The 15137-nt window shown below is 40.7% G+C and overlaps 1 protein-coding gene across 1 annotated transcript in view; it reads left to right on the forward strand.

Moving 5' to 3' along the window:
- Positions 1-15137, forward strand: part of LOC114049453 (disrupted in schizophrenia 1 protein-like) — a 508708-nt gene that overhangs the window by 62609 nt on the left and 430962 nt on the right. Inside the window, exon 2 of the mRNA XM_027870705.1 lies at positions 13734-14734. Within this exon, the coding sequence (XP_027726506.1) occupies positions 13734-14734 (1001 nt within the window). The remainder of the gene's footprint in view (positions 1-13733; positions 14735-15137) is intronic.

Raw genomic sequence — 15137 nt, forward strand, 5'->3', positions numbered from 1 at the left:
CAAATCCTGCCTTTGTCACTTACTACCTGTGTGATCTTGGCAAGTAGTTTAACCTCAGAAGGTGCTTTCCTCATGTACAAATCAAGGAAGTTGGATTAAATGGCCTCTAAGATTCTTTCCAGTTCTAGATCTGCCATCCTGGGATCCTCAAACTCCCATCCTTCAAGCCAAAGCAGAACCCATGTTTGACGTAGAAATGGTTAGAATAGAATGAACCATTGGTTACCCCTGATTAAAACATTAGCCACATAATGGCAGCATGTGACACCTTATTACTACCCAAGGACTCAATCGTGAGAAGCAAAAGGAAAGAAACTGTGTCAGACTCAGTCGATTCTATAAAGAATGGCATATGTTATAAGATATCTTATGGTGAAATTCAGTTCCGGATGACTTTGAGATTCTGTGTTAAGGCCTGTCAAAAGATCAATGGTTTTAAAGGGTGAGGATCAAGAATAAGAGACAGGAATATAAAGATATTACCAAGGGAACAAAAAGATATGCCTTCAGAAAAACTTTCCGTTCAAGTTGTGAGGATTAGTTTTGGGTCATGGTGAGGGTACAGATCGAGATTCAGCTCTGAGACTGTTATGCCATTATAACAAGGCCTGATGGGGCTCAGAGTGGGCATCTGCAACCTTTTTCAGTTGCTTTTCCCATATAGAGAAGTGAATGGCCCATCTCCTACACTGAGACAGGAGACAGATTGCAAAGTGCTTTTCATTTATTATCTCATTTGATCATTACAACAACTATTGCTATAGTCTGAGAGTGTGTCTTGCTAAGCTTTGTATTGTCATTGGTTGGTACTATTATTATCCCCTTTTTACACGTAAGAAAATTGAGGTTATGAGAGATTGGGCTGGCTCCAGAACATCTTTGGAAATAATAATTGTGGAAGGAAGACACTAGCCCTTGGGGGGAGTAGGAAAAGCTTCATGAAGGATGTGGCCCTTGAGCTGAATCTTGAATATGACAAAGTTGTTATGGGGCAAGGTGCATTGTGAACCTCAAAAAGCAGTATAAACTTGGGTTAGCACTAATAGCCAATCTGGGATTTAGCTTGCACATCTTACAAATAAGGAGATTGGAAGAGGTGATCTCTGAGGTCTTTTCCATACCTAAAACTTTTAATTCCTTGATTTGATAGATGACGTGCCCTCTGAGTTATTCCCAGAGATTTGTTAAAGCATTGTAGGAAATAGGAAAGTATGGCATTGGTAAAAAAACGTTTTTGCTTTTGGTATGGATATGCATTAGGGATGGGCAGCTCCACCTTTTAATTTGAAATTCTTCTATGTTCAACCCTGAGAGTCAGGAAGACCTGAGTTTGAATTTTGCTTCAGATATTTTCTTGAATCTATGTGACCTTTGGGCAAGTCATTCCACTTCCTTAAGCCTCAATTTACTGAATTATAAGATGGGTATGACATTAGCAATCCCCAAATGTTGTTATGAGGATCAAATGTGATAATATATATTAGTTGTAAATGTATTTTAGGTATAATGTATTTTGCAAACTTTAAAGGACTGTATACATGTGAGTTGTTGTTGTTATAGTTGTTATGTAATACTCTTCTTTAAACAGTGAAATTCAGTGCAAAGCAAACCCTACCTCTGTCTTCGGAGAGGGAGTGAGGGGTAGTGGCTGATGTGCACAAAGGACCTTATTATTAGACTGTTTGACCCATAAAGCAATCTCATGACATGAAACCCTGCAGACAATGAGGTTCCAGTAGAATCTGATTTTATTCCCTAAAATGACTGCTAAAAATATTCATGAAACTTTTGAATATGGCCTCAAAGGCCAGGAAATAATCTCTCAAGTGCTGTTTTCTTTGTTTCTAGACTGAAAGATTTCACCAGTTTCATCGATTAGGAGCCGGCAGCATAGTTGGATGCAAACACACCTGTACAGTTATGCTTCACTGTGGAATTTCCTGTTTCCAGTTGCCATGCTGATACAGCAAAGTGGTGTTCATATCCTCATAGCCTTTTGAGACAAAGATCTGCATTGGTTTATCCCTTAGAGGCTTTTTGGAAACCAGAGAGGCTGAGCTTTTGTTCATCCGTGAACTTTGGACACCTGAGATGGCCATGACATGTAGACTTGCCCGTGTCTTTACCCACAGTCTATTTAGCTTTTGAACAAGGCTGAAATGTTAGAGCTGTGTAAAGTGGCCCCACTCACCAGGAACAGCTGGTGAATACCTGTGTTCTAGTAAAATAATCCATCTTTCAAAGGGATGGGTAGTATCACATTTGTGAATCAGAGATAAAGGGAAGCCAGGGGCAAGATCTGTGACAATTCCCTTATTGACCAACTGGATAGATAGACCTGAAAGGGAATAGGGGCTGCCGAGCTCCCAAGGGTCATTTGGCCCTTGTTCTTCTCACCTTTAGATACCATTGTTGTTGTTGTTGTTTCTCATGGTAGACTTCCTACTTTCTGTAAGACTAATATTGGGGTTGCCTTCTGTTTGGAGAAGAGGTAGAAGTCACCCACACAGGATCTGATACTTACAGAGGGATCTTAGAGGTCATCTCATCCAACTCTTCATCCCACATGTGAGAAAACAGAGACCTAGAGAATTGAAGTGAGTTGCCCAAGATCACACATGTAGTAATCAGCACAGCTGGGATTTGAACACAGGTCCTTTGACTCCAAATCCAGTGTTCTTTCAACTGTACCACACTAAACCATAGTACCAGCTATTCTTGGACACAATAGCACATGATCAGTAGTACTTTCACTCTTTCCTGTTTGTATTTTGAGTCCCTAGCTACCTCTCTGTCTCTGTCTCTGTCTCTGTGTCTCTCGCTCTTTCTCTCTGTATATATATATATACATTCATACATACACATATATACATATACATATATATATTATCTATCTGATCCTGAGCTCATCCTGGGAAGCCTGGTCTCCTGGTCTCCTGGTCTGTTTTACCATAGAAGCAGTTTCTGATGGCAGATGAGGAGAAGAAGGGAAGAGAGAGAACCTTTCAGATAGCGTTAGGCTATAGGTCTGGACACTGTCAGGGAGAGGCTGACATTTTGATCCAGGAGATCCATCATTGAGTGGGATACATTCAGCCAGGAGAACTCAACCTAAGAAGCCCATTCTTGGCTGTTTAGGGCAGGATATATACTAAGAAGAGTCAACTCTCAGCACAGTGCCTGGCATACAAGAAACAATATATGCACTATCTATTAGTCTGTCCATCTGCCTACCTTTCTATCCCTCATCTGGTTCTTGAGTAGAAAGGGTGGCACAAAGACAGAAACTCAGAGGGGGTGAAACTTACCTTTGATGTCCTCCACAGATCTTGTTCTCAAGAAGCACTCATCTTCTAATGAGAGGAGGGACGGCAACAACATATAGAGGTTTCAGCTGCAAGCCGGGTGGGAAAATCCCATGGTCCTAAGGGTGCAGTGGCAAAGAAGATTGTAATATGCATTTTTAAATGTCATTTCTCATGATAATCATACCTATTTCTGATGTTGAACCATTTTATGGTACAGAAGACTTTGGTGCTGATAATGTCATTTTCTGGGTCTCTAGGAGTCACAACCAAACCACACAGCTGCTAAGGAGGTAGGGCTCCAGCACCCCAAGAAACATTTGCCAGGTTTTATCTCCATAAGGGTTGGTTTATAAAACAATGTCTTAGGAGGCTGAGCAGGAAGAAGAGCTGGTAGTCTGGGGGTTTTTGGATTTACCCGCCCACTGGTGACAGTTGGTCAACAGCTGGTATTGGTGATGGCAAGGAAGGTGGACCCCTTCTCTGCAAAAATTGCTCCCTGTAGGACCCAGGCTGGAAGCAGGCATGGTGGTTTGGAAGGCATTACTATTCTTCAGGCTCTTGTGTTCAGGGCTGTATGCTATCTTCACTGAGGTTTGAGGTGAGGTGGTGGTGTTGATTCAATTTTTCTGGAATATACCACTTCACATTTCTCACTTGGGGTGCTTTTGCTGCTTCTTCGAGGCTGGCTTGGCTGCCTCAAATGTGGCAGTTGGTGAGGATAGCTGAACCCTTCTTTGTAAGGGTTGTTTCCTAGGGTGATGACTTTGGGAGGCTGGAAGTAGGACTGGTGGTTTGGGATGTGCTGCCATTCCCAGGGTTTATGGGCTTACCTGCCCACTGGTGGTAATTGATAAGTAGTTGGTGGTGCTCGTAGAAAGGAAGGTATGTCCATTCTCCATAGCAATTGCTCCCCTAAATGATAGTTGCAGGGGTAGGGCTGAAAGCAGGGGTCTTTGGGGCACTGCTGTTCATAAAACTCTGACTTTAGGATCCTAGGCTATGTCATTGGGGTCCAAGGGGAAGTGGTCAAGGTGATAGTAGTGGTTTGCTTTGCCTGGAACATACTACCTTGCATCTCTCCCATGTGCCTTACTTCTTCAGCTAGGTTCTTGCCTGCTCCAGAAGTTGGAAGGGGATGGCTGCCCATTTTCTATAGGGGGTTTCTTCCCTGAGTTTCTGTGGTTCTGTAACAGATTTTTGGGGGACAGATTAGAAGTCAATACTAGAGGGCAGGGCAGCTACATGGTGCAGAAGATAGAGTGCCAGGTCCTCATCTTGAGGAATTAAAATCTGGTCTCAGACACTTACTAGATGTGTGGCTCTGGGCAAGTCACCCAACTCTGTTTGTCTCAGTTTTCTCATTTGTCAAATAAGTTGGAGAAGGAAATGGCATACCACTTCAATATCTTGGCCAAGAAAACCTCAAATGGGATCACAAAGAGTTGGAGATGACTGAAAACAACTTAACAACAACAACAGCAACAAAAACAACACAGGAGAGACAGAGAAGAAACAGTATATTAATTTACTCCTGAGATATACACACAGTGTCTGACTAAGATCAGGTTATTGTATGATCTTTTAAAGTGTAAGCAGACAGTCAACCATGCTGTGCCCCAGGGTGCCTATAAAATAATAGATTGGATAATCTTATAATCAGAAAAGGGTACAAATAAAGTAAGGGAACATTAAGATTCCTATTAAAAACAAACAAACAAACAAACTGTAGCCGGGTGTGAAATGTTGCATACTCATCTTTGATCACTGGGTTTTACTCAGCTGTTTTTCCTTGTTGCAAGGATTCTCTTTAAGGGAAGGGGGAAGTTCTAAACCAGGAAATGATTATATGGTAAAAACAAACAAACAAGCAAACAGAAGGCATCAAAGACATTTTAAAACAAACAAAACCAACCTCCTTCCCCTCCAAACAAAACCAAACCCAATACTATGTAGTCTCTGACAGAGAGACAAGAATACAAAGATTGAATTGATCCTCCAATATAACATCAAGTGGATTTAAATTTAAAAGTGAAAGCCTAATTTCAGGCAGTGTCGGGAAGCTACTTTCCCTAGAGAAATAGGGGGCTGAATGCCTTTATTCCCCTAGGTTGCAGGGATATAGAAGTGGAAAGATGAGTATGAATAGCTTTCTATTCTACTTATCTCCTCTGTGATCTAGGCAGTTTAATGTAACCATTAGTCCATATTCTAGCTCTCTCTACCCCTCTGCTGTCTTGTTCTCTATTACTTTATTCTTCTGGGTTTGGATTTTTACTCACTAGAAAATCTTGTGCTTAGGGTGCTGCTGCTCCAGATCTTACCCTGGTGAACCTTCCTGATCAGGGGTTTGACTCCTGGAAGCTGGAATATGCTGAAGAAGCTGGCCTGTAACTCAAGACTACCCCACCCATCACCAAATTCTGGTCACATAGGCTCAATCTTCACAGTTTGTGACAGAATAGCATGGTTGGTTATTTGCAATCCAAAAAATTCTGAGGGACTCTTCCTTCTCACTCAGGCTCTAGTGTTAATAGTGCATAGGTAACAGCAATTTTTAAAGGGATTTTTGGAATGCTTGCTTTGATGACCTATGGAGAATCATACAGAATTACTTCAGTGAATTATTTTCTACATGGAATTATTCTTTTAACCTCAGTAAACCTCTATATGTTGCTGGCACTTTGATAAGTTTAAAAAAAAATAATAAGCCAAAGGACCATATAGATTTCATTGGATTGTTTTTTTTCCACGATAAGCAAAACAGCTCAGCCAATTCCTTTTGTAATTAAACCCAGAGTCCAATTTTCATTTCCTCTTGGATTCATTATTTTTAAAGGTATTTTCCCAAGGTTTTCTTCTTCCTTTTTTTTTTTCTGAAGGGGAGGTAAGGTGTGGGTAAAAGGTTAAAATGACCGCCTTAGTGTAGGCCTTTGTTACCTCAAACCTGGAGTGTTGCAATAGTGTTTTAATCAGGTTTCTATGACATTGTTAGAGTGTCAGGAAGTCCCAAGAGGGAAAAATTTCCCAATGCAAAGGACAAGATGCTCTTCACCTCGGCTCTCCCCCCCAAAAGTCTGCTATATCCTCCGAGAACTGGGATACTCTTCTGGAGACCTCCATCATGTTGAAAGGGAGGGCCCTTTCCTCTGAGGAAGTTACAAAATTCTCTTGGGCTGCTGAGTATGATCCCCAGCTTAATAGGGAGTAAGCCAAGCAAATAGTAACAGGAAGAGGATTCTCTGGAGAGGGTAGGACCAACTGAACAAATTCGATCCTCCAAAGTAACTTCAGACCCACTCAGAACAATTTCTCTTCTAGAGAGTTCTCCCAGTTCCTGGGAGACTGTCAGAAGCTCCCTCCGACTGAGTGGACCAGAATCTTGTATCTTACTTGCTGTCTCTGCCTGCCTTGGATTTTTCCATCCGGTCTCCGTGTACCTGTCTTGGTCCCTTTCTACTCTGCCTTGACTAACTTTTATTCTAATTGTCTACCTGATCTGTAGGGCTCTGCCTGACTGTGACAATTGCTTATTTCAGCTCTGCTCCTAACTAGCTGTGTGTCCTTAGGTAAGTCATTTTACTTCCTAGATTCTCAGTTTCTACCTATGTAAAATGAAGGCTTTAAAGCAGAATATTTCTAATTTTCCTTCCAGTCCTAATATTGTGAGGTTCTTTGTACTTAGCCCTGGCTAGGCCCTGGACAAAGAGGCTGATTCCCTTGGAGGATTGCTTGTAGTCCACACCTCCCCTTCCCCCTTTCCTAAGTCTATCTAACATGTCACAATCAGGTCAATATTCCTAAAACATACTATTTTGCAAATGTCATCCCCCTGCTTTTAAAAAAAAAGCCTTCATTATATCTGTTTTGCTTATGGGGGTAAAATATAAACTACTCCTGTATTTCCAAAATCTGGGTTCTACCTACCTTTCCAGACTTATTTCATAGTACTCTTAGACACATTCTCTGCTTCAGCCAAACTGCTCTCCCTATTTCCTCTAAATACGCCATGTGAATGGAGCCATACGGACACACCATGTGAATTTTTATGCCTTTGTTTATGGAGTCATCCCCGCCTTGGAAGACCTACACATAGTAGGCACTTGATAAATATTTATTGATTGATTGGAAGGTCCCTCCAACTCCTCTCAATTTACTAAATTCCTACCCTTCCTTCAAGGCCCAGATTTAATCCCATCTCCCCTATTAAGCCTTCCCTGAACTGTGCAGGCCCCACAATGTTCACTTTCTCTTTTGAAGTCTTGCAGCATTTACAATATGCATTACTCATCAGGCATGTAGTATAATCCTTTGTAGTATTACTTCACAGAATCAGAATTTTAGAGTTATATGTAGAGGTCAACTCATGCAGGTTGGATGCATGCAGGTTTCTTCCATATGACATTCCCCATAGCTGATCATCTATCTTCTGCTTGAAGACTTCATTGACAAGGAATTCCCCTGGTCCAAAGTGGCCCATTCCGTTGTTGGATTGCTCTAATTATTAGAAACATACTTCTTATATTTACCCCAAATCTGGTTGCCTATAGCTTCTAAACATTCATGGACTCTAGCTGTGACTTGTAGAGGAATACAGAATAATTTTACTTTTTTTTTGAGGGAAAACTCTTCAAATAAACTTTACAAGTGTAAGATTGAAGTGACATACTAGATAGTTGCTCATTAAAAAAATTAGGGGTTTTAGTGGACTGTAAGTTAATAAGATCAACAGTGTGATTTTTGTCGTTGTTGAGGCATTTCAGTTGTGTCCAACTCTTTGTGACCCCATTTGGGATTTTCTTGGCAAAGATACTGAAGTGGTTTGCCATTTCTATGACAGCCAAAAAAAAAAATGTGATCTTTAAAAAAAATTTTTGTACTAAACATTTGTTTTTATTGATATGAGGGAATTCCTCTACTAATGCAAATTAATACCTGCTCTATATTTTTCAGGTGTATCAGTGCTATCTGAGAAAAAGAAAGATTAAGTGACTTGCGAAGGTAACACAGCTAGTTTGTGTCAGAGATGGAATCTGAATCCAAGTCTTCCTGACTACATGGCTAGCTCTCTATCTACTTTTTCTGTCTTTCATAGATTGCATACTCTCTTCTGATCAAATCACTATATTGGGTTCTGGTCAGATCATTGTCCTATGAGCTAATCAGACCAATTCTGGAATGTTGTGTTGAGTTCTTGGCACTAAATTTCAGGGAGGGCATTGATAAACAGGAGAGAATCCAGAGGAGGGTAACTAGGTTGATGAGATTCCTTGGAAACATGCTATATGAGGATTTGTAGTTGGACATGAAGTAAAAGATTCAAGTATTTGAATGGCTGTTTTATGGAAAAGGGATTATGTTTATTTTGCTTGGTCCCAGAGAGGTAGAAACAATGGGTGAAAGTTTCAAAGAAGCCAATTATGGCTTGTAAGGAAAAGCTTCCTGCTAAACTGTGGTGCCATGGGAAGAGTGCTAGGTTTGGGATCAGAAGACCTGAGTTCAAATCCTGATTCTGCCTGATGTGGCTTTTCTCTCTAGGTCTCAGTTCTTAATTTATAAAAGGAAGAGGTTGAATTATATGAACTTTAATTTTTTTTCTAGCTCTAAATGAATGTATGAACCTATAAGCCTATCCAAAAGTGAATGAGTTGCCTTAGAGTGTAGTGGGTTTCCATTCATTGGTGTTCTTCCAGTAATGGCTGGAAGGTATATTGGATATTTTATTCTTGTTCAGATATGAATTAGATTAGATAACCTCTGAAATACCTTCCAGCTCTGAGATTATATTATTTGGTGTGATTCTGTGAAATAATGGAATTCAGTTATCATGTCTCCTGAAGTCTTCTCTCTCTCACCCTAATTTTCTTCACCTGATCTTCTTATAAAATATTCCTTTATCACTCTGGCAACCTTCTTCTGGATGTACTCCAGTTTGTCAATGTCTTTCTCAAAATGTGGTTCTCAGAACTGGGTATTTTTCATGTAAAATAAATATATTTATTTTATGATTTACAAAGCTGCTTCTTCACAACAATCCTGTGTTGTTGATCTTATAAGTGTACCCATTTTCCAGATGAGGAAACTGAGACACAGAAGTTAAGTGACTTGCTCAGGTTACAGAGCTAGTATCAACAGACCAAGGATTCAAACTCAGGTTTTTAGACTCTAAGGTTAGTGCCCTTTTTACTGTCCCAGGTTTCTTTTCAGATAGGTTCAAGTGCCTCATGAGCAGAGACTATGTTTTTATTTCTTTTTATCCCCAATGCTTGGCAACATGCCTGAACACAACAGACATTCAAAAATTGTTCACTGATGATACATTTAGCTTTTGCTATTCCCCTTAGCTTCTAGTGCCATGCCTCCCAAATAGCCTTGTTTTTATGTTGTATACATTTACACATGCATACATAGAGATAAGTGTGTGTGTGTATGTGTGTGTGGGTAGAGAGAGAGACAGAGAGACAGAGGAGAAAGATAGCCAGCCAGACATGTTAGCTCCTTGATATCAAGGAGTATTTTCATTTTTGTCTTTGTTTCTCCAGAATCTTGATCAGTTCATGGCATATAATGGGAGGTCAAAGGATTCTTACTGATTTATTATCTCCCCAGCACCTAGCACATGCTCTGCACACAGTAGAGACTTAAAACATATTTGTTGTATTTGTTATTTATGCCTTTGATATTCTGTACAGCACCTTGCACAGTGTTGTACATGTTTGTTCATTATTCAGTCCTTTCAGTTATGTTCAACTCTTCATAATCTCATTTGGGGTTTTCTTGGCAATGATACTGGAGTGGTTTACCATTTCCTTCTCATTTTACAGATGAGTAAACTGAGGCAAACAGGGTTAAATGACTTGCCCAGGATCACACAGCCAGTAAGTTAAATGACTTGCCCAGGATCACACTGGCCTCAAATCTGAGGCCAGATTTGAGCTTAGGTTCTCCTGATTCCAGGGTTGGCTCTCTATCCATTGTACCACAAGCTGCACATTGTACACAAACACATAGCATTCAATAAATTGCTGATTAGTTAATAGGTTAATGAAAGGAGCTTTGGGTCTAGAATTAGAGGAACTGAATTGAATCCTGGCTTTCTCACTTAGACAGTTAAGTGGAAAGAGCTCTGAGCCTTGAGTCAGCAAGACCTGAGTTCAAATTTGACTTCAGACGCTTACCTGTATGATCCTAGGCAAGTCACTTAGCCTCTCTTTGTCCCAGTTTCTTCATCTGTAAAATTGGGATAATAATAGCATCTACCTCCCAGGGTTGTCAGAATAAAATGAAAGCACTTTGTAAACTACTTGGTGCAATGCCTAACCCATAGTAAGCACTTAATAAAAACTTGTTTTGTTCCCCAACTTTACTTTTCCTTATTACATGATTATGTTATATTATAATGCTTATTACATTTTTATGACCTTTGGTAATTCTTTAAACTCATTTGGCCTCAGTTTTCTAATTTATAAAATAAAATAGTTAGATTTGATGAGCTACAGCATCCCCTCTAATTCTAAATTCTACGCTTCTGTGAGGATTTGAAAGGTAGGAGGGAAGGGTGGGCATTATCATATGGTGACCTGGTGTTGATAGAACTTCTTGGTGTCTTGGTCTTAACAGTCTGCTATAGATGAGTTACCCAGAGTTTTGTGTGTAGGCCAAGCCTATGCCAAACTAAAATTTACATAAGTGTGCACTTGCAAGAAGTTTTAGAATGTTGGATTGGAATGAATTGGAATGTTCTGGCGATCATTTCTCTGGAGGACTGGTAGATCTTTGGTTTCCAATAAATGGATGATTCCTATCACAGAGACTTATAGAAGTCTTTTACAGTAGAACCCCATATTTATAGCAGGTTTTATCTGGAAGCCGAAAAAGCGTATCAGAACTATTAGTGATTTGAGAGGTCCTCTGTGTGTGTGTGTGTGTGTGTGTGTGTGTGTGTGTGTGTGTGTGTGACGAGGGAGGTACTTTAAATGAGTAGATCGGTTCCACTTCATTTTTCCTCTCTTAGATTAATCACTACCCTGGCTCTTGCATTAACAGCTCACAAATGGCATCGCTGCCAAATTGGCCAGATGCCAGCCTCACTGTGCTGCCCATTGGCCTGCCAGGGTCAGCATCCTGTGACCTGCCACTAGACAGGAGCACTGTGGAGACCAGTGCTTATCTTCACCTTTCCTGAGACAAAGCCTGACTGAATACCCCCGAATTTAATCTAGAGACAGAGAGATGCTTGACTAGGGAAATATTTTGGTGCAGGGTTGGTTAATGAACTTTCTTACATTACATCATGAAATGTTACAAAAGAATCTATATTTCAATATTTTTTTTTTTTTGCTTTTGGTGAGGTGATCGGGTTAAGTTACTTGCCCAGGGCCACACAGCTAGTAAGTATTAAGTTCAATACTGTTTTAAGGACGACTTTGAATGAATAAGTTATTTTGTCTATTATAAATACCCAAATTAGCTGTGAAGGACATTATGAAGAAAGATGCTATCTGCATCCAGAGAAAGAACTGATAAATAGAAATATGTATAAAATAATTTTACATATATACCTATTTGTGTCTAATGGTAGTCATCTCTAGGGTGGGGGAGGAAAGAAAAAAATTACATGATAATTTTGTTGTATATTTGAAAGGAATAGCAAATTGTGGTTTCATGCACAATTGTCTTTTTTAATTGTACTGTTATGAAAATGCTTGTTTTATTCCATAAATTAAAAATAAAACTAATTTATAGTAAAAAACTTCAAAAGAATCTATGTTTCAGAGAAAAGATCATTGCTTTTGTTATTTGGATGAATTGATTCCTGACTGTTTAAAATTTTTTTCCCATTAATACCCAGAATGTTGCTATACTTTAAAAATTTTTCCAAGGGAAAATAATTTTTTACTTTAATGACAAAAATAAATATATCACAGATTTTTTGTCCTTAAAATTTTGACAAAGTCAGACACTGATGTACTGAAATTCTAACAAGGTTAAAAATTGTTGGTTTAATAGTTCTTAAGCTGTCCTAAAGGAAAACCTAGGTCTCAAAGATCACCCTTGAGATAATAGCATTGATTAGTACAACCACCACCACCACCATCACCACCATCACCATCACCATCACCATCACCATCACCATCACCATCACCATCACCATCACCATCACCATCATCATCATCATCACCATTCACCATCACCATCCACCATCATCATCACTATCACCACCACCACCGCCGCCGCCACCACCACCACCACCGCCGCTGCCATCACCATCACCATTCACCATCACCATCACCGTCACTGTCACCATCACCGTCACCGTCACTGTCACCATCACTGTCATACTAGGTAGAGAACTGGGTCCTCAAGTCAGGAAGCCCTTGGTTCAAGTCTCACTTCTTATACACTGGTCAAGAATCTTAACCTTTTTATGCTCCAGGAAACTCTAAGATTAGAATCTGCAAATATGATATTGTCTTTAATCGGAAAAGGGAGTTTCCTTTTCTGGGAATTCCCAGTGAAATTATAAGTCTAATCCCTATCCCCTAACCTTGCTACTATCACCTTACATTTTATTGCTGCTCCAGACTTTTCACTTAATACCTTCTATTTCATTTGAATTCTGAAGTGTGATTGTGTAAGACTTGTGCCTGCTCTATGGCTTTCAAGTCCTGCCCCAACACTGTATGAAGAGCCTCTAGGTGGGCATAACAAACAATACCAAACGGTAATTTAACCCTAGGTTAGAGAAACTTTCAAGAAGCCCTCTTCTATAATGGCATCACTGAATATAAAAGTTAATGTGCATTAATCAGGTGGTCATATGTACTTCTCTCACTTATGTACTTCTCTCACTAGTTCCTTGGTCTATAACTAGTTGATGCTTATTTAAGTGCTAGAATAGGGGAGAAACCTGGAATTTGAATAATTGAAATCCTTCCATTTTCCATAAGTAATATCCAATAAGTAGACACAGGGAATGGTCTTAGTTTCAGTTTTATGAGTATGTTGACTTTTCAGCTTCAGATGAGTTGATTTCCATTGTTTGCCATTTCCATTGCAAGCTGGGAAAGGACCAACAGGTAGGCAGCTGGAGTTCTTTTGTTGAATTAGGGGCATAACTAATAGTCTGATCATTTACTCTGCTAGGCATAGGAACTTTAAAAAAATATATAGTATTTCTGAATGTTCTGAAGCGAAGAGTTTCAGAAAATGTTTATGTAAGAGCATACAAATGTAAAAATGACCATATTGGGTCACATTCACAATTTGTGCAGCCTAGTAGCTAATCTATGCCAGTTGCACCAAGGTATGGGATATGTAACATCTGTGACATCTTTTCCCCAAAGCTTAAGGAATCCTCACCTTCCCCAAGAGTAGTTTCAGCTAAGACTAATGGATTGATAGGGTCATTTTCTTTCATTTTCTCAGGTAAGCAGGGCCAGTTGCTGCCTACTGGCTCCTTTCAGAAGAAGAGGTTGGCAAGAAGGCCTGGCTATATGAGGACAGACACCAGGCCCCGGATAGAATGCCTTTCTGCTGCAGCTCACCCATCATTCAACCTGAAGGAGCTGGGCCAAAGCAAAGATGGAATGGCTGAGCTGAAGACCTGTACCATGGCCAGACTGGGAGACTCGGATTTGATAAGACAGGGTTTTGGTTCCTCAATTGGGAATCCCATCCTCAAAGGCAGCAGGGTCATAGGGCATAGTATACCGGGAAATTTCTGGTCTCAGCCAGGATCAAGTACCAAACTGACCGACAGTGTAACTGATCTTACTGATTCCTCTGCCTCTGTTTGTTTGGGAAGTTTTCCACCCCCACATAGGCCTGAGGTCCCCCTAGACCCTTGGGAGGTGGTTGAGGGCATCAGAACTCAGGACCCCTCGGTACAGAAGGAAGCAAACAACTCCTGTGACCACGTAGGCTGCCAGCAGACCCCTACAACCCCACCTAGCCCTCATGATGTCTTTAACTCAAGTTTTAGTTTCATACGGCTCTCTCTGCGATCTGCTGGGGAGCGAGGAGAGGCTGAAGGTTGCCTCCTCACAAAGGAGGTAGAGCGTACCTGTCAAAGTCCCACAGATGTAAGAACAGAGAATACCAATGTGAATGAATCTGTCAAGAGGCAGGGCAGTTCAGGAGCCTGTGAGGACCTGAGGCTTGCTTCTCAGCCTTGCGACTGCAGATCTGCCCAAGGCCCTGTGGGTACACTCCTGGCCAGCAGTACCCAGCCTGAGAAGGAGGTTTTCTCTTTCACGCATACTGATGCAGCCATCTCCTGTTCTCTGGATTCTTCCTCCATTGGCTCTTCAGTTACCTCAGGCTACGAGAGCAGCATCATGGCAAGTGACCACAGTTGGGACACCCTGGTCAAGAAATATGAGCCGGTGCTGATGGACTGCCTTCTGAGTAACCGGGCCTTGCTGAAGGTTGGTGTTTCCTTGGCCTGTGTCTGTGGAAGAGGTGAGGGTGGGGGTGGGGACAGGTTCCTCAGTGGTTAGACCAAAGCACATATTAACCTGCTGGGCAAAAGGCAGGAAATGATTGGGTGACGTGGCTATGTGATTCCCCTTTGAGAGGTTTCAGTAGCTCCATTTGTGACTGATTACAAGGGAGAGGAATGACTGCTTTTCTATTTATCTTCCCCCAACCCCAGTCCTCTCACCTCCCCCTCTTTCTTTCTTTCTTTCTTTCTTTCTTTCTTTCTTTCTTTCTTTCTTGCTTTCTTGCTTTCTTGCTTTCTTACTTTCTTACTTTCTTGCTTTCTTGCTTTCTTGCTTTCTTGCTTTCTTTCTTTCTTTCTTTCTTTCTTTCTTTCTTTCTTTCTTTCTT

Source organism: Vombatus ursinus, unplaced genomic scaffold (genome assembly GCF_900497805.2).
Source record: "Vombatus ursinus unplaced genomic scaffold, bare-nosed wombat genome assembly UNPS02014798.1, whole genome shotgun sequence".
NCBI classification, from domain to species: Eukaryota; Metazoa; Chordata; class Mammalia; order Diprotodontia; family Vombatidae; genus Vombatus; species Vombatus ursinus.